This window comes from Nothobranchius furzeri, chromosome 3 (assembly GCF_043380555.1).
Source record: "Nothobranchius furzeri strain GRZ-AD chromosome 3, NfurGRZ-RIMD1, whole genome shotgun sequence".
NCBI classification, from domain to species: domain Eukaryota; kingdom Metazoa; phylum Chordata; class Actinopteri; order Cyprinodontiformes; family Nothobranchiidae; genus Nothobranchius; species Nothobranchius furzeri.
This window is the reverse complement of record NC_091743.1, coordinates 47,544,355-47,572,027: the sequence shown is the minus strand read 5'-3', so window position 1 is coordinate 47,572,027 and position 27,673 is coordinate 47,544,355. Positions and strand designations below refer to the sequence as shown.

At 43.2% G+C, this 27,673-nt stretch overlaps 1 protein-coding gene across 1 annotated transcript in view; it reads left to right on the top strand.

Moving 5' to 3' along the window:
* The window catches only part of tex264a (testis expressed 264, ER-phagy receptor a), a 137,202-nt gene that overhangs the window by 51,739 nt on the left and 57,790 nt on the right, over positions 1 to 27,673 (top strand). The window contains exon 2 of the mRNA XM_054749167.2: positions 6,228 to 6,449. Coding sequence (XP_054605142.1) covers positions 6,228 to 6,449 — 222 coding nt within the window. The remainder of the gene's footprint in view (positions 1 to 6,227; positions 6,450 to 27,673) is intronic.

Here is a 27,673-nt window from a genome sequence, read left to right as displayed (position 1 = left end):
AGAGCACTTCATGCTTCCTGCTGCTGACCAACTTTATGGGGATGCAGACTTCACCTTTCAACAGGACTTGGCACCTGCACACAGTGCCAAAACCACCAGCACCTGGTTCAAGGACCATGGTATCCCTGTCCTTGATTGGCCAGCAAACTCGCCTGACCTTAACCCCATAGAAAATCTATGGGGTATTGTGAAGCAGAGGATGCAATACGCTAGACCCAACAATGCAGAGGAGCTGAAGACGACTATCAGAGCAACCTGGGCTCTCATAACACCTGAGCAGTGCCACAGACTGATCGAGTCCATGCCACGCCGCATTACTGCAGTTATTGAGGCAAAAGGAGCCCCGACTAAGTATTGAGTGCTATACATGCACATTCTTTTCATGTTCATTCTTTTCAGTTGGCCAACATTAGAGAAACAAACATTTTTTCATTGGCCTTTAGAATATTCAAATTTTCTGAGATACCAGATTTGATGTTTTCATTGGTTGTCACCTATAAATATCAAAATTAAACGTAATAAACATCGGAAATACATTGGTCTGTGTGCATTGCATGAATATAATGTACAAGTTTCACGTTTTGAATGGAATTACTGAAATATTTTCAACCTTTTGATGATATTCTAATTTACTGGCCAGCACCTGTATGTGTATATATACATATATGTGTATATATATATACACATATATGTATATCTACATATAAATATGTTTCCATATACAGGTGCTGGCCAGTAAATTAGAATATCATCAAAAGGTTGAAAATATTTCAGTAATTCCATTCAAAACGTGAAACTTGTACATTATATTCATGCAATGCACACAGACCAATGTATTTCCAATGTTCATTACATTTAAATTTGATATTCATAAGTGACAACTAATGAAAACTCCAAATTTGGTATCTCAAAAAATTAGAATATTCTGAAAAGGCTGAATATAGAAGACACCTGCTGCCACTCTAATCAGCTGATTTACTCAAAACACCTGCAAAGGCCTTTAAAAGGTCCCTCAGTCTTGTTTTGAAGGCACCACAATCATGGGGAAGACTTCTGACTTAACAGCTGTCCAAAAGACAATCATTGACACCTTGCACAAGGAGGGCAAGACACAAAAGGTGATTGCTAAAGAAGCTGGCTGTTCGCAGAGCTCTGTGTCCAAGCACATTAACAGACAGGCGAAGGGACGGAAAAAATGTGGTAGAAAAAAGTGTACAAGCTCTAGGGATAACCGCACCCTGCAGAGAATTGTGACGACAAACCCATTCAAAAATGTGGGGGAGATCCACAAAGAGTGGACTGCAGCTGGAGTCAGCGCTTCAAGAACCACCACGAGGAGACTCATGAAAGACATGGGATTCAGGTGTCGCATTCCGTGTGTCAAGCCACTCTTGAACATGAAACAGCGCAAGAAGCGTCTCGCCTGGGCCAAGGACAAAAAGGACTGGACTGATGCTGAGTGGTCCAAAGTTATGTTTTCTGATGAAAGCAAGTTCTGCATTTCCTTTGGAAATCAAGGACCCAGAGTCTGGAGGAAGAGCGGAGAAGCACAGAATCCACGTTGCATGAGGTCCAGTGTAAAGTTTCCACCGTCAGTGATGGTGTGGGGTGCCATGTCATCTGCCGGTGTTGGCCCACTCTGTTTCCTGAGGTCCAGGGTCAATGCAGCCGTCTACCAGGAAGTTTTAGAGCACTTCATGCTTCCTGCTGCTGACCAACTTTATGGGGATGCAGACTTCACCTTTCAACAGGACTTGGCACCTGCACACAGTGCCAAAACCACCAGCACCTGGTTCAAGGACCATGGTATCCCTGTCCTTGATTGGCCAGCAAACTCGCCTGACCTTAACCCCATAGAAAATCTATGGGGTATTGTGAAGCGGAGGATGCAATACGCTAGACCCAACAATGCAGAGGAGCTGAAGACGACTATCAGAGCAACCTGGGCTCTCATAACACCTGAGCAGTGCCACAGACTGATCGAGTCCATGCCACGCCGCATTACTGCAGTTATTGAGGCAAAAGGAGCCCCGACTAAGTATTGAGTGCTATACATGCACATTCTTTTCATGTTCATTCTTTTCAGTTGGCCAACATTAGAGAAACAAACATTTTTTCATTGGCCTTTAGAATATTCTAATTTTCTGAGATACCAGATTTGATGTTTTCATTGGTTGTCACCTATAAATATCAAAATTAAACGTAATAAACATCGGAAATACATTGGTCTGTGTGCATTGCATGAATATAATGTACAAGTTTCACGTTTTGAATGGAATTACTGAAATATTTTCAACCTTTTGATGATATTCTAATTTACTGGCCAGCACCTGTATGTGTGTGTGTGTGTGTGTGTGTGTGTGTGTGTATACTTATGTTTGCGTGTGTATGTATGTATGTATGCATGTATGTATGTATGTATATATATATATATATATATATATGTGTGTGTGTGTTGGCCGATATCGATATTGAGGCCGATATATTGTGCATAACTTTTAACGCACGCACGCACTCACGCAAACACACACACACACACACACACACACACACACACACACACACACACACACACACACACACATCAGACTTCTAGACAAGTGTAGCAGACAGTGGGTAGTAACAACGAGCGTAGTGGTTTCCTACTCTCCATCTGTGGCTGTAAGACTAAAACACAAGTGGTGGCTTCGGTGTCGGATCTTTTCTGACTGACGACTGTTTTCTGGCTCTGTCACATCTGTATGCAGACATTTGGGAACATTAAGAGACGTGAAGTTTGCAGAGTTGCCTTTAAGAGAATGAGATCAATCCTTCATGTCAGCTTGTGTCTGCTCTCTTCAAGTGTCATTAAGCGAGACAATCAAGCCTGGGCAGTCCTAGGGGGACTGTCCTGCGGCTGAACCTTTAACACTCCAAACACTGCTGGTTAAATGGAAGGATTAAAGATGCTTTTTAGAAAATACCTAAAGCTCAAATATCCAAACAAGCTATCCTTTTTAGTATTTGGGTTCATAATTTCATTGCAGGAGTAAAGGTGTATTTCTGGAGCTTATGTGATCCTTGATGCTCTGCACAGACACGATTTGAGCTGCCACATATGTGACCTGGCTGTCGGATATCTGCAGAGATGTTCATCAGAGCTGGCAGCCTTCTGCCCACTGACACTTGAGTCTATGTAAAGGTGCAGCGTCTCTGCATGTTTAAATCAAATGGATTCTATTTTTACTTTGCTGTTTCTGTCGTTTAACTACACGTGGTTACTGCACCCGCTTCATTTTTGCCCTTTTTACTTCCCGTTAAGACCATGTTATTGAAATTAAATGATATTCACAGTCAGATTTTTAATTTGTATAAATTAGATGTGCACCATTCCTGCTTCTGAGGGCTGATACCACTCTCTGATTCTTATACAGATGTGCCAAAAGTGTACAATCATAACACTTTGAATGATCAAAACAACATCAGGTTAAAATGACTTTAGTGCATTGTTGCTACCCCAGCACAACTGCTCAGTAAAAATACTTATGTTCAGACAGCATCTTTTTAACATCATAACATTGTTATGTTCTGACATCTACAATGGATACTGAAAGTTACCCTATCTATTTTTCACTCTTTGTTAAATTGCAGCCATTTGCTAAAATCAATTTAAATTAATTTCCCCTCACTAATATACACACAGTACCCATATTGACACAAAAAAACAGAATTTTAAAAATGTGTGCAGATTTATTTAAAAAGAAAAATTGAAATATCACATGGTGTGTAATGTAATGGCAGTCCAACCAGAATACAGCTCGGGTAGTCGCAGAGGCAAAAACCCGGGCGTGGGAAGAATTCATTGAGACCGTGGAGCAAGACTTCCACACAGCTTTGAGGAGATTCTGGTTCACCATTCGGTGCCTCATGAGGAGAAAGCATTGCACTACCAATGCTGTTTATAGTGGGGACAGTGTGCTGCTGACCTCGTGACAGTATTGTGGATCGTTGGGTGGAGTACTTCAAAGACCTCCTTAATTCCATCGGCACATCTTCCTGGGAGGAAAACAGGGTCCGTGGTCTTTGGGTTGGACTCTCCGATCTCTGGGGCTGAGGTCACAGATGCTTGTTGAAAAGCTCCTTGGTGACAAGTCTTCCGGGGTGGATGAGATCCAACAGGTGTTCCTTAAGGCTTTGGATGTTGTAGGACTGTGTTGTCTGACGAGGCTCTGCAATATCGTGTGGACATCAGAGGCAGTTCTACTAGATTGGCAGACTGGGGTGGTGGCCCCCCTATTTAAAATGGGGCACCGCAGAGTGTGTTCCCTCGAGGAGCCTTGTGGGGAGTATTCTGGGAGTATGGGGTACCAGGCCCTTTGATACGGGCTGTTAGGTCCCTGTATGACCGGTGTCGGAGCTTGGTCTGCATTGCTGGGAGTAAGTCAAGCTCGTTTCAGGTGAGAGTTGGACTCCACCAAGGCTGCCCTTTATGACTGATTCTGTTCATAACTGTTGTGGACAGGATTTCTAGGTGCAGCCAAGGTGTTGAGGGGATCCATTTTGATGGCTACTGAGGAGAAGTTTCCAATGAGCCACTCTGCCATAAAGCCCTGACTGGTGGAAGGCTGCAGTGATGGTTGACTTTCTACAACTTTCTCCATCTCCTGACTGCATCTCTGGAGCTCAGCCACAGCGATCTTTGGGGTCTTCTTTACCTCTCTCACTGAGGCTCTTCTCCCCTGGTAGCTCAGTTTGGATGGACAGTCTGCGCTAGGAAAGGTTCTGGTCGCCCCAAACGTCTTCCATGTAAGGATTATGGAGGCCACTGTGCTCTTAGGAACCTGAAGTGCAGCCACCTCGCTCAGATCTCTGCCTCATCACACTTCTGTCTCTGAGCTCTTCCGGCAGTTCCTTTGACCTCATGGTCCTCATCTGCTCTGACATGCATTGTGAGCTGTAAGGTCTTCTATAGACAGGTGTGTGGCTTTCCTAATCAAGTCCAGTCAGTGTAATCAAACACAGCTGGACTCCAATGAAGGTGTAGGACCATCTCTAGGATGATCAGGAGAAATGGAAAGCACCTGAGATAAATATAGCAGCGTCACGTCAAAGGGTCTGAATACTTAGGACCATGTGATATTTCAGTTAGTCTTTTTTAGTAAATCTGCAGAAATGTCTACACTTCTGTGTTTTTCTGTCCATATGGTGTTATCTGTGTACATTAATGAGGGAAAACAATTATTTAATTGATTTTAGCAAACGGCTGCAATATAACAAAGTGAAAAAAGGATGAGGGTCTGAATACTTTCTGTACCCACTGTATATTTATGTCATAATAAAGAATCTTATTATGGGATTTATATTGTAACAATGTCAAAACATTTTAATAATATAAAGTTAATATTGTCAAAGGAGGTAAATACAATGTCAAAATAACAGATATTTGACTTAAATAAATTATTATGGTATTGTTCTTTCCCCCCCCCCCCCCCCCCCCTTAAGGTTGCAGCAATACTCAAAACCAAACCTCTCCTGCCCTTCAGATTTCTCAAACCAGGCTTAACAAGTGGTAAATAAAGCACAAAGAAAACCAAATAAAAACATGATCATCAGCAAATTATAATTAGATTTTTTAGTTTTTAGACACATATAGAAATCCAGATCTCTGGACACAAAAGGCAGAAAAATCACGGTGCCTTCAGGATTCAGCATTCCCTATGAACTTCCTGAGTTACTGGAGCAGCAGTCCTGCCAGTAGACATGCTCAGTGTGTTAATCCTGATGGTTGTTAACAACACAAAGCTGACCTGGCTGGGATCTGTCTGCAGAGGTCCCGGCGGTGGTGTAACTCTGCTGCAAATGCACATTTGTGGAGTGATTGGCAGTGATTGCCTAACTGGGTTTCTCCTCCCCTGCTCAACAACAACTTTGCTGCTCGTGTTTCACAGGACTGTTGGATTGTGTGGTTTTATGCAAAAGCTTTTATTTTGGCAGGTTCTTTTATAAACATGCCTCATTTCAAGTCTAGCTTTATTTGCCATACATTGCATTTTAGGTTTATGTAAAATGTGTTTATGTACGAAATTCAATTTATTTTTTTGCATTTTGAATTGAAACGTATTGCTTAGCAAAAAAGTCAGTTCCAACTGTGAGTTGGATCATTATGAAATATGCATCAGTATGAAATGTCAAAATATGTCTCTAAATCTCTTAATTTGTGAACATATTTTCCTTCTACGTCTACTCAGAGGCCACCGGAGAAGTGCCGATACATGGTGGGCAGCATCCTGTGTGAGGGTGAAGAGAAGCTGGACGAAGAACTGCTGAAGCTTTATGAGAAGTTTGGTTTCAAGGTGTTTTCTCTGCCAGAAGTGAGCCACGCCGTGACCACCAGCTTCCCGTACACCACCCATCTGTCCCACGTGCTGGGTCCTCATAGGGTTTATCCACGACTCGCTTCCTACATTGAGGTACAGACACAATGTGCAGAGAAATAAGTGCCATGTCCACGTGTTGTTCTTTGTAAATAAAACTTAGAGGATTTTGGAATCACTGTCAAAAGATCACATGAGCAGACAAGCTCTTTAATGTAGAAGAAATCAGGAGGAATGAATCCTGCAGCCCAGAAACACCAGTCCTGAGGACAAACCTGAAACAGCTATTGACATTTACTTATGACATTTTCACACATGGATTCATCCCTGCTGCATGTATTATGCCGTACTGTTTATGGTTGTGTGCCTTCTCCCATATCAGTTCATCCGTGTATTCACAGAGGCTCCCAAAGTCTTTATCATGTGTAAAAATGTGATGGATTTTTCTTTAAAATGTTCCCAGTTGGGAGTCTGAAAAGTTTGTTTAAAGGCCACATTCACTGAGAAACTTTTAAACTCTTGTTCTTTGTGAAATACGATGGATCAGTCTTGAGTTGCATATGCATACTAAACTTTAAGATGTTCTTTAACCCTCCCACTGTCCTAATGGGTGTGGCCCCGCAAGGAAAGTTGACCATTGAGCACCCATTAGGACAGTGGGAGGGTTAATACCCATTGGCTGCATTAGCTGCAGATAGGAAAAAGACGGGGAAATGATCAGATCAGGAAAAGCCAGTCTTGTCTACGTCACAGAGAAAATTAGTGTTCATGGACCCACCTACCTTGGATTGATTTTGCAACCAGAAGAGGGCAGAGTGCATCTCTGCTAGTAGAAGCTAACAGTTAGCGTTAGCAACTCCACAACATAGTGGAACACATTCTGGTTTAGAGATGAAACATCAGTATAGAATTTTTTTATCAAGAAACTCTGAGCCTTGTTAACAAAGGCAGTGGAAGAGTCGCGGCGCGTCGATGTTAGCATATCATGAATATTGACAAACTTCTACTTCCTGAACAGAAGCGCCAGAGCTTTTGTCCGACACATAACCACTCCCATGCCCCGAGATGTTTGTTCGTATAGAGATCAAAGCAAATTTATTGAAAAACAAGTGGAGTGTCACGATGAGTGCAGGAGGTTTGGACCCAAGATGCAGAATTCCCAGAACGACTCAAGGCAGGAGTGGTTAAAGAAAATAATTCCTTTATTTAAAGGAGGATGCGCCAAAAGTCCAAAGCACAAAAAACCAGACTAAATCTCAAAAACACACTGAACGCTCAAAAACAAACAAAAGCTCACTTATGAGCACAGACTCGGAGAAACCCGAGAGGGAACTGAACAACGCTGACACGTACAATAGACCAACAAACACTGAGGGACAAGACAGGGTTTTTAAACACAGAGGGAAGCAATCAGGGGAACAGGTGACAGGTGTGAGGAGTGAGGTCTAGAGGGGAGACAGGTGCCATCAATAAACTAAATGGGGAAAGAACTAAGCAGAGGGGGAGATAAACCATAACCTATAAAACACTAAATAACTAAACCTAAAGACTAAGGGCAAAGATAAACAACTAATGACTAGAGGGGTTGAGGAGGACTAATACAAACCAATAGGAACTACCAGGGAGTGACTAGAAGGAAACATGAGGAAAGCCTAGAGAGAACTGGGGAACACAAGGAGACACATGAGGAGAACCTGGAGTGAGAACAGGAGGGGGCTGGGGACCAAAGGGACACAGAGCATGACACTGAGACTTTCAACAATCACCTGTGACACCCTGATATGAACATTAGAGAACATCAACACCACAAAGTTTCAATACAACAAACCCAAATCTGTCACACTCTTCTGTCATTTTTGCTGCTGCACCCGCGGGTTCACTACATTCTCCTCAGAAGTTGTTCTCTGCTGCTAGAGCCGTGCTGCTAATAAACAGCACTGCTCCCAGATGCTGGTGTTGCATAATGGTGATGTCATCAATTATGTCCACTAGTAATTGCAGCCCAGATTCATAGCAATGAAAAACAGACAGCCCATACAAGGTCTTTCCCTCTACTTTTCTGAAGCTTTTATCGGTTGAATGAACCGTCCACTCTGCTCTGAGTGATCCGTGCTGTGAATGGTGCTTAGGAGAAGGGCACTGAGGCCATCATCTGTTGTCGGATGTTGTTGAGGGCAGGAACGTGGGTGCAAGGACACACAGCCATTGGCATCGGCAGCTTTAACAAGCTCCATCCGTCTGATGAGAAATCTCTGCTAGAAAGTGGTCCGATTTTATATTTTTCTCTAAAGGTTTCATGTGGTCGAGTTTTTCCTGGAAGTCTCATTCCAGAGGTTTTTGTTTCTGAAGGTCTGAGTCGTCCACACATTCCTCACCCGCAAATTATTGTACCCAATAAATAACTATTTTAGTAGAACAACAGTTTTATCACATGCATGGTGCTAAAACCTATAAAAGACATGTGACCATTGTAGCATGGCTGATTTTGTGTTATGGTCAATTTGACAGAGCGTGCACTCTGGAGGGAATGAGTCCTGGTGAGCACTCTGATCTGATTCCTGAGATCCTGCTGGAGCTATGCCGTGATTTGGGATCCTTTGTTGAGCGACAGACAAACCGCACAAATTAGATTCCAGTTCATATTCTCTTTTGCAGCTACGAGAACCCTCCGGAACCTCCTCTGCTCCCCGATGCCATTGTAACTAGACTGAATTCACTCTTAGACAGCATTTCCAAATAAAACTAACTCCAAACAGAACGACTCCTCAAGTGTAAGATGTAAATGGCAACCCGTTACGCTACGATTTAGCAGATTAAATTTTAAGTGGAACCATTGTTATTTTTTTTTTTCTAAAGGAGACCTCTCTTCTGTCCCGACCGCGTTTAAAACCTCTGTGACTTGTTTGCTTCTCTTGCACTTTGGCAGCCACTGTCTCGATCTCATTATCAAAGTAGTTTTTTTTAGGAGAAATGCAGGAATTCCCTTCACGTGCTGAGGATGTGGTGTGGCCAAATATTGATTTTTGAGGGCATTTCTGTATGTAAATGACTGTGAACAGTCACAAGCACCTGGGTACACACCGTTGGGATTTATATCAGATGATTGCGGAGGAACATGCGTACGAGACGTCACCGCATGTTTCATAAATCAGGATTTTGACTATTTGTACAAACATTCTAAATGTCATTCACAGGAAGGAATATAGGAATGTTTCTACTAACGTTTGAAGAGTGAGGCCCCTGGGCATTCGTATTTCAGCGTAAGGCCCACTTCCACCTCTCTCATACACCAATGTTTGACTAAAGCAGTCTGCATGAATGTTTTTCCAACAAAAACACCACCTTTAAGTCTGGAGGTGGGAAAATATGTACTGTACCTTTAAGCCTCTCCCTGCTTCTATCATACAGCTGTAAGCAACGCCTCTCATTCGAGAAAGTGCACCTCCAGCCGTGCAACTCAGCGAAAACACTTTGTTTTATAATTATTATTTTCTCTATTCATTTAATTTCCATCAACAGCTGTTGTGTGTCTATTTCCCGATTGGTCAGAACCTGGGTCTTTAAAGAGCAAGTCACCCCCCAATCCACTTTTTTGCCAATACACTGTATAAATGAGTGTCCAGTAGTGCTGTGGACATGCAGTCATTATTTAGATGTTTTTGTGCATCTTATTCAAAATATAAAGATTTTCTGCCCAGAACCATTAGTGTGGCGCCCTCTTCAGGTGAAAGGGCTGCACTGCATTTGAATTTGAATCAGTCATCGCTATTGGCTAACGTTGGATAGTTCTGTGTGATATGGCTGCATTGCAGCCGAGTCTGAGCCACGCCTCTGGCTGGCTCGCCACTGGTTGCCTTGGCAACTCTTGAGCCAATATGAAATGATAATAATAATAATAAACAATAAAATGTAGTTTGAGGTGGGTTTTTGTAGATTTATAGTTGGCATCTTGCATTAGAAGGCAAGCCAGTTTCTACCTTCTAGCATCCCTACGACGGGCATCCTATTCAGGTTGTAGTGATGTTACATAATTATGACCTCGTGTCACTACAGCTTGTGAACATGCAGCTTTGTCTAATGCCATCATAGTAACCTTTTTTCACTTCTTACACTCATCTGCCATCAAAAAGAAGCTGTGTCCACCAGTTGACCTGCTGTGAGTGCAGGTAATTTACCGTAGATGGACTAATCCCTCAGTAACATTTGAATTGTGAAGTGACAAGAGCACTACGAGCTACTGCCAAGCTAATGAATAATGGAGTGTGGTTTGGAGAGGCTTGGCATAGTTGCTGTGTGAATGTGCTAGAAATGTGTGCACGTCCACTGTATGCATGATTAATTTAATAGATTTGTAGTATAAGGGACTCTGAAAGAGGGGCAACACTCGTATGACTTAGCTTTGCTCAATCAGAAAAAGGAGCAAATGTTACTTCTGCATTTATTTCTAGAACTCTGTCTCATCTGGAATTTAGGAATTTTGGATTTGTTTAGCACTGGGGCATTAGTTAAACCCCTGAAAAGAAGTGTGAACCGTCTTATTGCCGTTTTTATGATAGTAACAGAAACTCTAATTCTCAGCATTTTTATTTTTGCTTTGCTAAAATGTGATTGTCAATGAACCAAATGGCAATTCTTCCAGCTGATGGAATGCATTTTGTCAATCAAACGGAAGCAGTAAGTTTTTGACCAATGAAATTGACTCCTTCAATTTGTTTATTTATATAGCGCCAAATTACGACGAGAGTCGTCTCAAGGCACTTCATATAATAAACATTGCAATACAGGTCAGTTCATTAAGCCAATCAGAAAAACGTTTCCTATATAAGGAACCCAGCAAATTCCATCGAGTCACTGATTAGTGTCAAGAGTCTTTACAAGAAGACAGAGCGCACACACGCGCTCACACACGCACACACACACACACACACACACACACACACACACACACACACACACACACACACACACACACACACACACACACACACACACACACACACACACACACACACACACACACACCATGTAATGTTTCTATGGATACATTGTGATTTAGTAAATATTCTATTTGGTGAGAGCTAAACTTTATTGTATTTATCCTAGTGAATCTATAATTAAACGGGTAAACTAGTAGTAGCACATTCAATGTCAAAGAAAGTAAAATGTTATCAGGAGAGGGAGAATGATTAAATGGTTAGCAACAGTGTTCAAGACGATGGCTCCCTCCATGAGGCCACCACAGCTCAGCAGAACATCATTGTAGCTTCTTCTGGGGGGAAAAACACTAGAGAAAAAATAAAGCTAACAGCTGAAATTGCAGGAAATAATACAGTTAAAGAGCAAATTGTAGAAGAAAGTAGTCGAGTGTGGAAAGTGGTCAGTGTGTCCTCCAGCAGTCTAAGCCTATAGCAGCATAACTACAGAGATAACTCTGGATAACGTAGCCTTTTAGATGGAGGCAGGGCAAGGGAGAGCAGTCTTTGCCGACTGTACACTCCACCTCCCTCTACTCCCCCACTTGTCCAGATCTGGGCTAACATCAGATTTTAACCATAGGCCCTATCAAATAAAAATGTTTTAAGCCTATTCTTAAATGTAGACAAGGTGTCTGCCTCACAGACTAAAGCTGGGAGCTGGTTCCACAGGAGAGGAGCCTGATAACTAAAAGATCTGCCTCCCATCCTATTTTTAGATATTCTGGGAACTACCAGAAAACCTGCAGGCTGAGGGTGAAGTGCTCGGTTAGGAAGGTATGGAACAATCAGGTCACTGATGTATGATGGAGCTTGATTATTAAGAGCTTCATATGTGAGAAGGAGGATCTTAAAATCTATTCTGAATTTAACAAGTAGCCTATGTAGGGAAGCTAAGACAGAAGAGATATGATCTCTTTTTAATTCTCATCAGAACTCTAGCTGCAGCATTTTGAACAAGCTGAAGACTTTTAATTACATTCTGTGGACTTCCTGAGAATAATGAATTACAGTAATCCAGTCTTGATGTAATAAATGCATGAACTAGTTTTTCAGCATCACCCCTGGAAAGGATGCTTCTAATCTTAGCAATATTCCGAAGGTGGAAAAAGAAAATCCTACAAACCTGTTTATCGTGGGATTTGAATGACATGTCCTGGTCAAAGATAACACCAAGGTTCCTTACTTTGTTCTCGGAGATTAATTTAATGCCATTCAGGTCAGGTGATTGACTAAGCAACTTCCTTTTCTGAATTTCAGGTCCAAAGATGAGAACTTCAGTCTTGTCTTGATTTAAAAGCAGAAAGTTTTGAGTCATCCAATTTTTTTATATCTTCAAGACAAGCCTGTAATCTAACTAACCGATTAGGTTCATCAGGGTTAATGGATAAATATAACTGAGTATCGTCAGCATAACAGTGGAAGTTTATCCCAATCATTTGTCCAATCAGGTGGGTTCTTATAGGTTAGATGCCCACCACCTAGGCGGATGGCACTTAATTTGGATGGCTAGCGAACACCTTAGCTAGCTTTGTTCTGCATTTCCCAGGATCCACAGACTACCTTTTCCATTTTCTTTTTCCCTTTCCACACATCTTTTGATCACAATTTTTGTTTTTTTCAATATTTTTAGTCATTTGGATTTTTTGCTCTTGAATTAAGTATTTGTTTATTTATTGCAAGTCATATCGTCATCGCATATTAATCACGTTAACTTGGTTTAAAGAGCCAGGAAGTAAAATCAAGTAATTAATTGGTAGATGTTTGGACAAAATTTGGTTTCATTGAGCATCTTTGAAGTCATGAACCAAATGAAGCACACATGGTGTATAAAATCTGCTGCACAAAAAGCAACTTTTTAGCTATAAACAAATAAAACTGCATTAGTAGTTGTGTTTTTAAAGTGACCTAAAGCCGGCCACTTCAAGGAACACTGCTAGCCCAGCTAGTGAATGAGCTGAGAATTAATGAGATGCTGTTCTGATGAACAGAAAAGCAACATAACAGTGTCAACCCTCTGAGCTAAGGGTCTAGGATGCTTTCTGGGTGGTGTCGTGTTGGAGCTGCCGTATAAGCTCCCAACACACATTTTCCTTAATAAAAACAATTATACTGGTGCCCTGCAGCCAAACTGAAGTCCAGTCTGGCACTCGGTAAATACAGCGTGCCACCAGTTGTGCAATGGTGCATGGAGAAGTAGGTACTGTAAAATTTAATCAGCCTGGGTTAAAAATGGGCATCCTCTGAGGACCAAGTGGAAACACTGGTGTAAATCCTGCATTACATTGTGGTTTGTCAAGTAGCAATAATGTCTGATTGATGGAGAACAGAGGTGACCAACTGGAGTGTAACAAATAACAAATGAACAATGCTGGGTCTTTTGACACAGTGGGACTGAAAATATCAAACATTTTTCGACATGACTTTGAAAAGGCTTTGAGTTACACATCACGCCTCCATAGGCTTGTAGGCATAAGGTACGTTAGAGTAAATCTGATTCATCCCAGTCCCAAACATGTTGGTGCTCGATTTGTTTGGCTTTAACTTTTCCTTTACTTTTCCGACCGAGTTCAGAGAAAATGTGTATTCCACTTGTTATTTTTTAAATACAATTGGTCACTTTGGTGTTTATAATGTAGGGATAACTCCAGAGGTTTTCGGTTGTACTGATTGTTTAGACGGATCGTGGCAGCAACCTTTTAGGGGTTTTGGGAGAGTATTTTTTTATCATAAAATTAAAAGTCAGAGATTTAAAGTAAGTTTTTTTAAATTTGAAGTTCTGACAGCATCTTTTTTTTTGTCGCATTCCTGTTTCCAGGTCACTGTAAAAAAAAAAGAAGAAAAAATTAAAAAAAATAAACAGCGACTGAACAGATTTGATCACAAGATATTTATGTGTGTTTCCCCTCTGAGTAAAGACCGCCGGTGGTAAACGACAATGGTAAAATGAGGATGAAGAAGTAGCTATCACACAGTATTAAAGGATTTAGGGAAGTCCTGTTTGATCTTTGTGAAAACACCTTTTTCAGCCCCCATTTCAGTGTTAAAGCAAACAATCAGCATGGTGTTATTTTGGTTCAGACAGAACTGGAATGGTCCCTGTGAGCAGAAACAAGATGAGAAGCTTTAGTAATCCATTTATCTGAATCCAGCTCAAAACATCATAAAAGCATTTACCCTTTCATTTCCATTTATACTATGTCCTATCAGATTTCCATTTGCCCTGCAGATGCCACAACAATTCAAATATTTTATGCATATTTATAAACACCCCAGAATATCCTGGGTTTATATCAACTTGGGGGTATTTGATTATTGCATGACACAGAACATATTCACGTGATTGTGTTTAGATTTAATGTTTGTTTTGTTTCATGCTCACATTGCATGTATGAATTGATTTTATTGCCTTCAGAAATATAAAAACTGACTAACACATTTTTACCCTGATAAAACGTTATTTATTATTTACAGGACTGTGGGAAGAGTAAGACCTAGATGTTTGGAGAACTGCTTAAAAACTGGGGAAAATTCTAGTACTTATTAAATAAACTTTTTGATCAAAGCTGTGTGTAGTTTTGACATTATGCTAAAAGAAAGCTTTCAAGTGTTGCTGCATAGTCTGCAGAGGACACTAATACATAATTTCCTTTGTACGAAATGATTATGTTTCATTTTGGGGCACCTTCACACCTCAGTCTAGCAACATGCTTCATTCAGAAACTCTTACAGTATCTTCCATCTCCTTTCAGTAAGTTAGATGTAGAAAAGTAATTTTTTGTCCACCGCGATATTATGTACTTATTAGTGGTTGTCTGATGGGACTGAGAAGAGGCCGGCTGTGTTCTTTGGTCCTTTGCAGACAACCAAATGAAATGATAGGTTTTGTCACAAGCATCCATCATCTCTGTAGTGACTGTTATTAAAAGTGATGTTTGAATTTACAACAGGCACATTGTTGTCTTCTCTGACATCAAAAGATCTTTCTCAAAAGTGAAACTTTTCTTGCATTTTAGAGGACCAGAGAACCTTGTTCTAACACATTACACCTTAGATTATTCAGTTTTTGGGCATTTTCCGTGCAGCTGAGAAACATTTGGTTTCATTCCATCAAGGAGTAGTGAATGAGGAGTTGAGCCTAATTCATACTTTTCCATCAGCTCCGCGAGGGAGAGACGGACATGCAGACTTCTCCGTCAGCTGGGGATTGTTGCAAAACAATTCCCCACCAGGACAACAGAGGGTGTAGCACTGTTCTGAGGTATCCTGCCACCATTACAGTCACATATCCAGTCCTTGATAGAGTATTTACTATTGTGTTTACATTGTTTTAATGTATTTCAGAGACTTTTGAACACAGATAAATTTGTCTCTCATTCCCCTCCACCTCTTCATGCGATCAGCACTGTCAAGTGCTTCCTTTTCTCTGAGGTGTCTACACTTGAAAAGACCAGACTTTGGCTTCACTCAGATGTCTTTATTTGACCAGTTTCAGGATCATCATAAAGGTCAGCATCAGTATCAGGTGAAAACCTTTAAATACAAAACAGAACGTTTTAACAATCACACAAACACCAAACTGAATCAACAGATAACATAAATTAAAAAGCATTTAAGGCAACATCTGTAATTTACTTTATACACAGTTACCTTTTCAGTATTTAACCTGTGTTTTTAAACATTTTAATTAAGGTTTGAAATAAGGATTCTTGTTTACAAAGAATCTGATTTCATTCTGACCAAACGCTTTACTCCAACTCAAAGAAAACACAGACTTTCTCCCAACACATTTGTTTGCCACAAGAGCTTGGATCGAACACAAGTCCATATGAATCAGTCCAAAAGCTTACCGATAGCCTGTCAAGATCAAAAGTCCTCCTCGCAGTTGAATTGTTTGCTTGCCTCTGCCATCTCACTTTGTCACACACTGGCTGAATGCCTGCTGCATGCGTTGAGAAGCCACTGAATTGTGAGGTTGTGTGCTCTTGATTTCTTAATTTGGCTCTCCTGGAGGAGGACACACACCAGAATTCACAAACCCCTCTGGCCAGTGAGAAGATTGCATGCAGAGCTCATGTGCAGATACTGTGCAGAAGAGACAGCATGAGGAGGAGACGGTTGACAGGAGCGATCTCTGCCAAGTCATCATGACACCTCCCACCCGATCTTTATGTGGGCATGCCCAGAAAGATCGCATGCAGGCGAGCTTTATCCGACTTGATTTTCTACCGGTACAAGGACCACAAGGCGTCGGACATCCCGATGCAGAAGGGTGCTTGACTCAGGATCTTTGGTAGCAGATTTTGGACTCTTCACTGAAATGCTGGAACTTGGAGAGACCCTCACGCGCACGTCTCGAACAACACCTCTAGAATCAGGATTCACGGTGGTGACTTTTGTTTGTACTTCAGTGAGCCTTTTGAAAGGGTAGGTGGTGTAGTCAACAGCTCTAAAGTCCCCACTTTGTGTGGCTCGACCAAGCAACAGGTTGTTTGGCGTGATGTACTAGATGCGTTCTTCTCTGCTTTGAATTCTGGCATCAATGGGTCTCTCATTTGCAAGGTTGGCAGCTAGCTGGAGCACTGTCAGGAACTCACTGAAGGTAAGGCCTTCTAAATTCCTAAGATTTTGAAGGGCTCTCTTGGTAACTCTGACAGCAGCTTCAGCAGGTCTATTGCGGTGAGGTGAATCGGCGGGAAGGATCTTCCACGTCCAGGTGGTCTCATTCTTAGCAGCATATTTCTCCAGTAATTCTTGATTTTGTTGTGTCAGGTAAGTTTACATCTCTTTCAATTTAGGTTTCGAGCCGACGAAGTTTGTACCAGGATCTGACCAGATTTTTTGAGGATGCCCTCGGATAGCAGTGAACCTCATATAGGCACACAGGAAGCTCTCTGTTGATGGTTCGTTTGCTAGTTTGACATGGATGGCTCGGCTAGCCATACAGCAAAACACAACTCCCCATACTTTCATGGTTATCCCTTTCTTGACATCATCCTTCACATGGTAAGGTCCGAACAGGTCGACGGCTGTGAACTCGAAAGGTGCAGCAGGACTAGACCTCTCTTCAGGTAAGATTCCCATGATTTGTTTGCAGGTTTTTCCCTGTCTTCTTGCACACAGCGCATTTGTCAACAACTTTTTGGGCAATAAGTCTTCCTTTTATGATTGTTACTTTCTCATCCGCAGTAAAGTCCCTGCTACTCCATCATGTCCTTCACTGTGTGCTTCTCTGGCAAGGAGGGTGGATAACCAGGCATGAAATGGTAAAAGAGGATCAGCTTTGCAGTCTTCTCTGAAGGTCTTAATTCTGCCCCCACAAACTAGAAGTCCACTTGTTTGATCTCTGTAGATGACTAACCTGTCTCTTGTAGTGCTTGGGAAGTTAACACCGTCCTGTGCTGCTTGGTAAAGGTCTCGAAATGCATCTCGTCTCATTGACTGTAAGGACACCCGAAGATGGCACTACCTCCCACCTTTCTTGATCTGTAGTCTAAGCATTTCGGAACTTTTTGGCTGCTCTCCAGATCCATGCCACAGCCCCAACCAGCCTTAAGTTGCTGAAACGCCTTTCGTCAACTATTTTTCAGGTTTCTGCCCCCGCTGGTGGTCTTCTAGAACATACATAGGCTGGATCATGGGCTGGTTTCAGGTGATTTCTGGTGAGTACTGCTACAAATGTCTTTTTCTGGATCCTAGTTACTTTCTCTTGAGCATGGGCAGCAACGTCTCTGGCAGATTTCATTGGCCACTCATCATCAGGAAGTTGGAGAAACTTTGGACCGGACTGCCACTCAGAGTTTTTAGTTAAAACTTTTGGACTAGCTCCTCTTGTGATGATGTCTGCTTTGTTTGCTGGCCCCGGAATCCACCACCAATCTTGGATGTCAGTGCTACTCTGGATCTCACCGACACAGTTTGCAAAGAACGTCTGGAAGCCGTAACTTTCGCGTTGTATTGCGCCCAGGATCGTTTGGCTGTCGAAGAGATGGTACCATCTCTTGACCTGAATATGACAGTGCTTCTGAAAGTAGGTCTTCAGGCGGGCTGCGAAGACGGCGCCACACATCTCTGCTTTTACAGGGTCACCCTTGTGGTCGAGAGGAGTCAGCTTGGCTTAGGATTCTACCAGCTTCATGACAACATCATGACTGCAGCTCCAGCGAAGGTACATTACTGCGCCATATGCGTGCTCACTGCCATCAGAGAATGTGATTGCTCTAGGCTCTGCACAGGGATCTGGTGGAGTCAGGGCTCTAGCAAAGCGAAGTTGGTTCAGATCGGCATACTCTTCCAGAACCTTTATGGCGTCTTCTCGGAGACCTACAGACAAGGCAGCATCCCACGTGTCTTCTGAGAAGTACTTTATTTTGGCGTCTTGGAAAGCTCTTCTAACTAAGATGGCACCTTTCTGCTTGACAGGAGTCACAAGGCCAAGTGGTTCATATAGGCTGGAGACTTGGCTCAGCAGTTGTCGTCTGGTGACTGGATCAGGGGTTTGAGTTCTGACTTCTTCCCTTAACAGATTTTGGCCAAGGCGCGTCTTTTTCCTTCTCTTTGCGAAGTTGACTGCAACCATGACATGGAGCTTGTCGTCTTCGATGATGTAGCCAAGGCCGAGGGCTGTGTTGTTTTCTTTTGTCAGCTGGTTTGGCAGAATTAAAGTCTTTGACTCTGCTATATCCATCTCACTGTTGGCTTCTTTCCTCCCACTTTGAGTGGAGTAGACCCAGGGCTTCATGTAAAATCCTCCAGCTCTCAGGATATACTCGATGTTGCCGGTGAGGCATTTCAGATGGTCTTGGTCGTTGTGTGAAGTCAAGATATCGTCGACATAAGCATCTTCTTCCAACACACGTTTCTCTTCTGTAAAGTGGCTGAATGAGGGCAAGTTTGCAGTCTCTCGCATGGCAACTTGGGCTATGCAACCAGCAGGTTTGTCCCTAATGTTCACTCTTGTTATGGCGTACCCTTCTACTTCTGCCTCTTCTGTGTCATGCCACCTGTGGAGGTGGACCTCTCGAGCTTCCAGCCAGACAGAGTTATACATCTTGCGTATGTCACCAAGGGCAGCAAAAACACCAGTTTGGAACCTTAGCAGGACAGCTCTGATCGGGTTCAGGACGTTGGGACCTTTCATGCGAATGTCGTTCAGGCTGAGACCTCTGTACTTCTGGCTGCTGTTCCACACTAGTCTCATTGGGGTGGATACAGAGTGAGGATTTGGCACAATGAGATGGCTTATATACCACACAGGCCCAGTCCAACTCTGCAGGATGTCTTTGGACAGCTTAATGCAGCTCTGCGGTTCACTATCTCATGGACTTGTGCGCTGTAGGCTGCCTTCCACACAGGTTCTTTGGACAGCTGCTTCTCGGTTCTGAGGAATGTTGCTTCTACTGCTTTCTTGTTATTAGGTAGTGATGCAGGATCTTCTAGCCATGGATACTTGGCATGCCAATGTGGTTCAGGACTGTGGTCATCACTGCTTGAGTAAGTCAGGCCATTCCTCACGATCTCCATTTCCATCTCCTCTGCGAGTGTAATTTCTTTACCCCCGGCTGACAGTTCCCGCAACAACACCCTCCACATCTTAGTTGGCAGGCGGCTCCAATGCTTTCTCACCTCCACCACTTCAGAAAGTCTCGGTTTCTGGTGGCTGTGCTGCACAGTCTCAATATGGTCTGGATGCTGGCAGGAAGCTGGGTCTTTAGTGAACTCTTGGTACTTGACTGCTGCAGTCCTTATTGATCTTGCAAAGTGAGTCTTGGAGGTGCGTGCCATCAGAGTGACTTCCTCAAAGAGGTCTGGTTGTGTGCCCCCCACTGTCTTGCCAAGTGGACTGTCCCAGAGCACTAGGTCCCCGATATAGCGGACCTTTTGGGGCTCTAGCTGGCTTTCTTTGTGACTTATTAGCAGTTGAATCTCTCTGGGTCTGACAAGGTCTTGATAAGGGACATCAGGGAAGATCTTCTTTAACTTGTGAAGTAGCACATGTCTGTGCACTTCAGCAATTTTATCAAGACCATAACAGATTAGCTGGTGAGACTTTAAGGTTCCTTTTGAAGTGCTGACAGGGATCTTGAAAAGGTAACGCTTGGTTGCTACTGATACCTTCATTCCTCCGACACTGTGGACAACCAGTGTGACGTCTTCACTACGAAGGTTGAGCTTGCTTGCAGCTTTATGCTTTATGTAGTTCGTGTCAGACGCCAGGTCGATCAATGTCCTGATTCTCTGCCCATCGTTGGCGGTGATGTCAAGGAGCATCAGGATCACGGGGTACTCTTTTAGACCAGTCTCCCCCAGGAAGCCTCTCTCTGCTGCTACAGTGTTGAAGGCTCGTGAGGCAACGTTGCTGAAAGCCTCACGACACTGCTGCGCTAGTTCTGGTGATAATTTGGCGAGGAACTCTTCTTGGTCCTCTGTGTACCTCTTCCCCTCAGCTCTCCCTGGAACAGATTTGAGTCTTTGTGATGTGGGTCTTAGCAAAGGACAGAGAAGGTAATGATGCGGGTCTTTGCACTCTGAATTTCCACACAGGTAGGTTATATTTCTACATGGTTCGTTGTGGATCTCAAGGCAATTCTTGCAGGCTCCAAGATGTTGCACTGCATTCTTTTTCTCCTGTAGCTTTGCGATAGTTCTAAACCTTCTGCAGATGTAGAGCTTCCTCTTGTGCTTTGGGTCACCACAGATGATGCATCTGGCTGAATCACTAATGAATTTAACAGTCTTTGTGCGGGCATACTTTGTTGGGAACTTTATCTTCTCCTTGGCAGGGTCTATGTCTCTCAGCTGATCTAACTGCTCATAGATGGATTCTTGAGATTGGAGGTATATAAGCAGCTTGTCAAAACGGTTCTTATAAGTCACAGCATGCTTAGGGTCAGCAGCGTGAGTAAGCCAGTCTTTCTTCAGAGGCTCTGGTAATTTGCTTTCAATAGATTTTATTACTAACAGGTTCTTTATTGCATCTGCTTTTTTTAGTTCATTCAGCTCATAGAGGGCCTTTTCAACTGCTTGGATTAGCTCAATGATTCTTCTTGGCTGGTTACTACCAACAGCAGGGATAGCTCAGGCGCACAATTAGGGTGGGGGACGGGGGGATCTGTCCCCCCCCAGATTCAGATCGACCCCGATCCGTCCCCCGCACTAAGGCCAGAAAGAAAACAAAATCGGAGGTTAAGCGCTTGATGCTCCTTTTTCTAATTACATTGAATGCTTCATGATACAAACAAACACCAACTCCAGAGGTGCAAAAGTGGTTGCTGCTAGGACGCAGGATGAAGCGAAAAATGCAAGCAACAATTTCTGTGTATTTAAAAAAGACCAACAGTGTAAGTAGGTGGGACCGATCTGTGTGTTAATGCATGTTGGTTCTAGTTTCAGTACATTGTTGTCAGTGTTGGGACTTACTCGTTAAAAGCGCCAAAGCCTCATTGCTGACTTTAACAAGTATCTTCTACAAATATGATCCCTCATGAAGTTACTACTTTACATCAGAAGATAGTGGAGATGTGTAACCTTCAGGCTGAGCAATGTTTTGGAGTTTTTAGAGGTTGAAAAACACCTCCCGCCGAGGGGCTCCCAGTCGGTCATCATTCATAGCAGGGTGACTAATCACACCATGCCAATTATTGTTTCCTAACCTGCTGTTCACTGGAATGAAACCGTGCTTTGTGGATCCACTTGTCACAGTCCTGGTTTGTGTGTTACAAATAATTCATGCATCACCTGAACAAAAAGGCCTCCTGTTAACATAAAACATCATCCTCCGATTGCACTTCGGAATATATCTGTGTTCTGCTGACGGTTCTGAATACATTAGGAAGACTGACAGTGGCTGTACATTTCACATTGAACTGGAAATTCTGGGAATTTTAGTGCACAGCTTGATGATAAACTGAAAAATACAAATATCATACTGGCAATGTACACAATTTGTATGCAGTCAAAGGAATCTTCATGTTAGAGATGGAGAAAGCTTCAGTAGAAGACTACCATTCATCACAATGATGTAGACCCACACACATTTAAGGAACTGTACTTCACCTTACTATTATTTCTTTACCATTATTTCATAGTTCTTTCTCTCTCTCTCTCTCTCTCTCTCTCTCTCTCTCTCTCTCTCTCTCTCTCTCTTCTCTCTCTCTCTCTCTCTCTCTCTTCTCTTTCTTCTCTCTCTCTTCTCTCTCTCTTCTCTCTCTCTCTCTCTCTCTCTTCTCTCTCTCACACTCACTCACTCACTCACTCACTCACTCACTCACTCACTCACTCACACACACACACACACACACACACACACACACACACACACACACACACACACACACACACACACACACACACACACCTATAGCAGTCCTAAATCATGTTATGCAGTTATAAAGGGTATTCTTGATTTATTCTTGATGTCGGTAAAAGTGAAACTCCCACTCAGTGCCTCTCATGTCAGCATCTGTGAATTTCCTGCTTTTCATCACCGCTCTTTTCTCTGTTACCCTGCAGAGCTGCATCAGCTTTTAGTTTAAAGGTTGAATTGTTATGCAGGTTACTTGTTTTTGCTCTCAGTCCCATTGACGTCACACAGACTAGAAAGTGTGGGCTGAATGGTGGCGCAGTTGTTAGCACTGTTGCCTCGCAGCACGAAGGTTGCAGGTTCGAAACTCGGCTGTGGCCTTTCTGCGTGGAGTTGTGTGTTCTCCCCATGCATGTGTGGGTTTCCTCCGGGTACTCCGGTTTCCCCCACAGATCACAACATGCCCTATAGGTTATAAATTGTAAGTCGCTTTGGATACAAGTGTCTACCAAATAAATAAACATAAAGTGTAGCATTTTAAACATCCTCAGGATGTTTAGGTTAGAAGAACATCTGATTTATATATTCATAATTATTTTTGAGGCCTTGTTCCCTTCTTGTTTTTGTTTTTGTTTTTATTGACCGTTGGCAGGACAGTGTACTACGGGCTTTGCTTTCTTAGTATTTTAAAAACTTTTTGATTAAATAGTTGGCAAGAACTAGCTCTGCACAACCAAGTATGCATCTTGTTTCAGTGCATTGACTGAAAATTGTGCTTTAAGATGAAAACGAGTTTTTTAAGATGTAGCTTCTTTTACACTGTATGTCTTTCTACTATTTCTAAGTAGTTTGATGCAGCAGTGATCCCCCCTCTATCTGCCCAGAGGAAGCAGGAGGAGGAGGAGGAGGAGGCATGGCTGGACAGCACCTGCTTTGATCCTCTCCAGCCTCCTAGGCTCAGGACACAGACTCTGCAGACTAACTGCTGCTGTTTAGCGGCTGCTGTGTGGGATGTTGCGGAATGGCAGGGGTTGGGGCTACGATTCCATCAAAGGGCAGAAAGCAGAGCGAGAGTCGATAAGTGAGACGTGTGAGTCGGTGAGGGAGCATTCATCTCTGTGATGGTTCGCCCGGTAGATAGTTGGAGGAGGGACACGTAATTTGTGTGAATTGTGTTCTAAGTTGTGGTGAGTGTAAAGGAAATCTCCTGCATTATTAATGGTCTCATTTCTCAGCATTGCTCCCCTGCATTAGGTTTTATTGGTTAACACCAGGCGTTGTTCTGCAGTGCATCTCAGAAATAATAACTGCTGCACATCAGGAAGCATCCATCTGGGCGTGGAGACAGCCTCTTACCTGCAACGCTTCGTATCATCTGTTTACACTTAATATGCCTGTTATTCACCCAGCCTGCCATTTTGCAGTCTGCTGAGGGAACACTTGCCTGTAGACTTAGGGCTATATTTAGACCATGATGACGGTTTCATAATTTCTTCCTGTTCTTTTTTTCCCCTGCAGAGTGAGCTAAGATGGGCTGGAGTCCTGTGTACATTCTGAACTGTTGATTAAATTTAATAAAATGTCAGATTTCTAGTCATTTGTTGTGCCATCCTCTCTTAGAAAGAGAATAAAGCAGAAAGAAATCCATTCATTTTTCGTAAGCCTACTAGGTCACATTTAAACCGCATTTATTGCACATCTGTTGCTGCACGACTTTGGTGATTAAGACTCAGAAATCAGAATGTTTTATGCATTGAGTGTAGCTATTTCTAGATGGGATATCAACCTTTTTGAATATTTTTCCTACCTCTGCGCCTGTAGGTTAGGGATTAGCAGCCACGGGCTGTGGATGATTGGATCAAGTGTTATTTATTGATGAATCACCCGACAAGGAGATGATGCTGAAACTTTATTTTGGTGCAGGCTCAGTGACACAGATAAAGAAGACTGTCTGAAGAAAAAAGGCACTTTTCTGCAGGTACTGATGATTTGGGACTTTGTGTCAGGATTAGAGGAGATGACGGTTACCTCCACATTGGTGCTGGGAGGTTACTTTGGACGCATTTGTTTAAAAGTTTCTTCATTTGAAATGACATTTTTGTGTAAGTTTTTCAGTCACTCCATCAAAACAGGTTAGCTAATTAAATTACTTTTGATGCTGATGCTTGCCCTCCAAGGACTCCAAAAAGGGTAGTCTGAGCTGCAGTTTGGTGCATAAGCACAAACCACAGTCAGGATCCTTTTCCGCACACGTAGGCGGAGGGAGGCTATCCTCTCATTCACTGGGATAAACTCAAACGTACAGGCACCATGATGAGTGGCAACTAGTATGCCCACTCCTGCTCTGTGCCTCTGAGTGGGGGCAACTCCTGAGTGGTAGAGGCCAACTGGGTGGGTTCTCATAGGTTAGATGCCCGTTGTTGGCTTCATCAGAACGTGATCTTCAGCTTTCGCTGGAGCGGTTCGCAACCGAGTGTGAAGCAGCTGGGATGAGAATCAGCTCCTCTAAATCTGAGACCATGGTCTTGATTCAGAAAAGGGTAGACTGCCTTTTCCAGGTCAGGGATGAGGTCCTGCCCCAAGTGGAGGAATTTAAGTATCTTGGGGTCTTGTTCACGAGTGAGGGAAAACTGTCGTGGTGAAGAGAGAGCTGAGTCAGAAGGCGAAGCTCTCGATTTACCTGTCGACCTACGTTCCTACCCTCACCTATGGGCTTGACCTTTGGGTAGTGACCGAAAGAACGAGATCGCGGATACAATTGGCCAAAATGAGTTTCCTCCGAAGAGTGGCTGTGCTTTCCCTTAGAAATGGGGTGAGAAGCTCGGTCATCCAGGAGGGGCTCGGAGTAGACCCGCTGCTCCTCCACATCGAGAGGAGACAGTTGAGGTGGCTCGGGCATCTGGTCAGGATGCCTCCTGGACGCCTCCCTGATGAGGTTTTCTGGGTACGTCCAACCGGGAGGAGACGTAAAGGTAGACCCAGGACACAGTGGAGGGACTATGTCTCTCACCTGGCCAGGGAACGCCTTGGGATTCCCCCGGAGGAGCTGGCCCAAGTGGCTGGGGAGAGGGAAGTCTGGGCCTCTCGCCTTTGGCTGCTGCCCCCGCAACCCGACTCCGGATAAGCGGATGAAAATGGATGGATGGATGGATGGATGTCAGACAACAACAACAACAAAACAAACAAACAAACAAATAAATAAAGCAGAAAGTGCTAGAATGGCCCCAGAGTCAGAGAATAATGTACTTTACTGTATAATGAGTGTTTTGGGAATATGAGCGTATAATCACTCTGGTTGTCATGTGTTGGCTTGCAGCCTCTATTCTCAGTGACAGTTCAGCGATGCAGTAAGCCAGGCTGATGGGCTGAAGCGTTTATGGTGTTCTTATTGATTATTGCTTCCCTTCATTTTTGGGAAACTCTCCCCTCTGTAGCTCCTGCTGGGCATCACACACCATGCTGCCGATTAGACAGTCTTTGTGATAGTGCTCAGATCGTGTTTTCACCGTCTTCACTGACCGGAGTGTACATTCATCCGTCTTCCCGTGTCTGCACAAGATACATGTGTGAACAAGAGTGAAATTGGCTCAGCTCTGTTTTCGTGAAGAGATTCGGTTAGACCGAGCTGTTATAGAGCTAATATAATGTTTCATCTTCGTTGATGTTACTTAGAAAAAAGCTCCCATATCATGCTATTTTAAACCTTTGAGAGGAAAGGTAGGCACAGTATATGATAAAATATTACCATTGGCACTATTGAGATCTCATCAGCCTAAATTTATATCAGGAAATAAAACGCTTGGTTTCAGTGAAACTTTGCCCACGACTGCTTCGACTAAACGAGCCTGTAACAGCGTCTGTACTGGTTATGGTGGTCCAGTAAATGGTAAATGGCCTGTATTTGATATAGCGCCTTCTAGAGTTCTTGAAACCCCCCAAGGCGCTTTACAACACAATCAGTCATTCACCCATTCACACACACATTCACACACTGGTGGGGATGAGCTACAATGTAGCCACAGCTGCCCTGGGGCGCACTGACAGAGGCGAGGCTGCCGAGCACTGGCGCCACCAGTCCCTCCGACCACCACCAGCAGGCAACGTGGGTTAAGTGTCTTGCCCAAGGACACAACGACAGCGACAGACTGAGCGGGGCTCGAACCTGCAACCTTCCGATTACGGGGCGAGCACTTAACTCCTGTGCCACCGTCGTCAGTGGTTAAGGCCATCTTAGTTTTGCCGTGTGCTGATGTGGGTTTGAATCCTGGTGGTGTCTGTAGTAATTTATTTAGCCGGCTGAAGCCGATTTCATATTTTTATATTTTCGTTTTATTGATTATTTTCTGCAAAATATTTTGTCTGTAAAGTTCTTTGAATTTGGTCATTTTCCAAACAGCATTTTAGTTAATTTACTCTGCTCACTTCACATGGACTCACACTGGCTAAACAAAGAAATAAAGTAAAAAGCGATTGGTCCTTATACCAGCCCAGCACTCTAACCACTTGACTACCGGGTCTGTTACATGACGCTAGTCGCCTAAGCTACATATCCTGTGCTGGCCAGGGAAACGGGTTTCGGACCAGAGCCTAGCTTCCAGGGGAGGAGCAGGGCCTGATGATGAGATTAGTTTCTTTTAAAGCTTTACAATATTTTCAAAATAAAATGCAAAATTTGCAGCTGAAACCGGGAAATGCATGAATGTTTTTTTTTTCATGAGGAATAACAATATCACATAGTAAAAGCTCCAAAACGTGGGATTTCCATCACATGGCTCTTTTACAGCACACTAATTTTGAAACGTTCTGAAGTCTTTGAAAACACCGTTTTTAATGGCGCACACACACACACACACACACACACACACACACGCACGCACGCACGCACGCACGCACGCACGCACACACACACACACACACACACACACACAAAACTTGCCCACGCCAAATCCTGTTTAGGTGTGTGGAGTAATTCACTGGTCCAATAACTCAGGAAGGCTTATCGACTTGATATCAGTTCATCACATCCAGCTATGTTGGCAAGGACA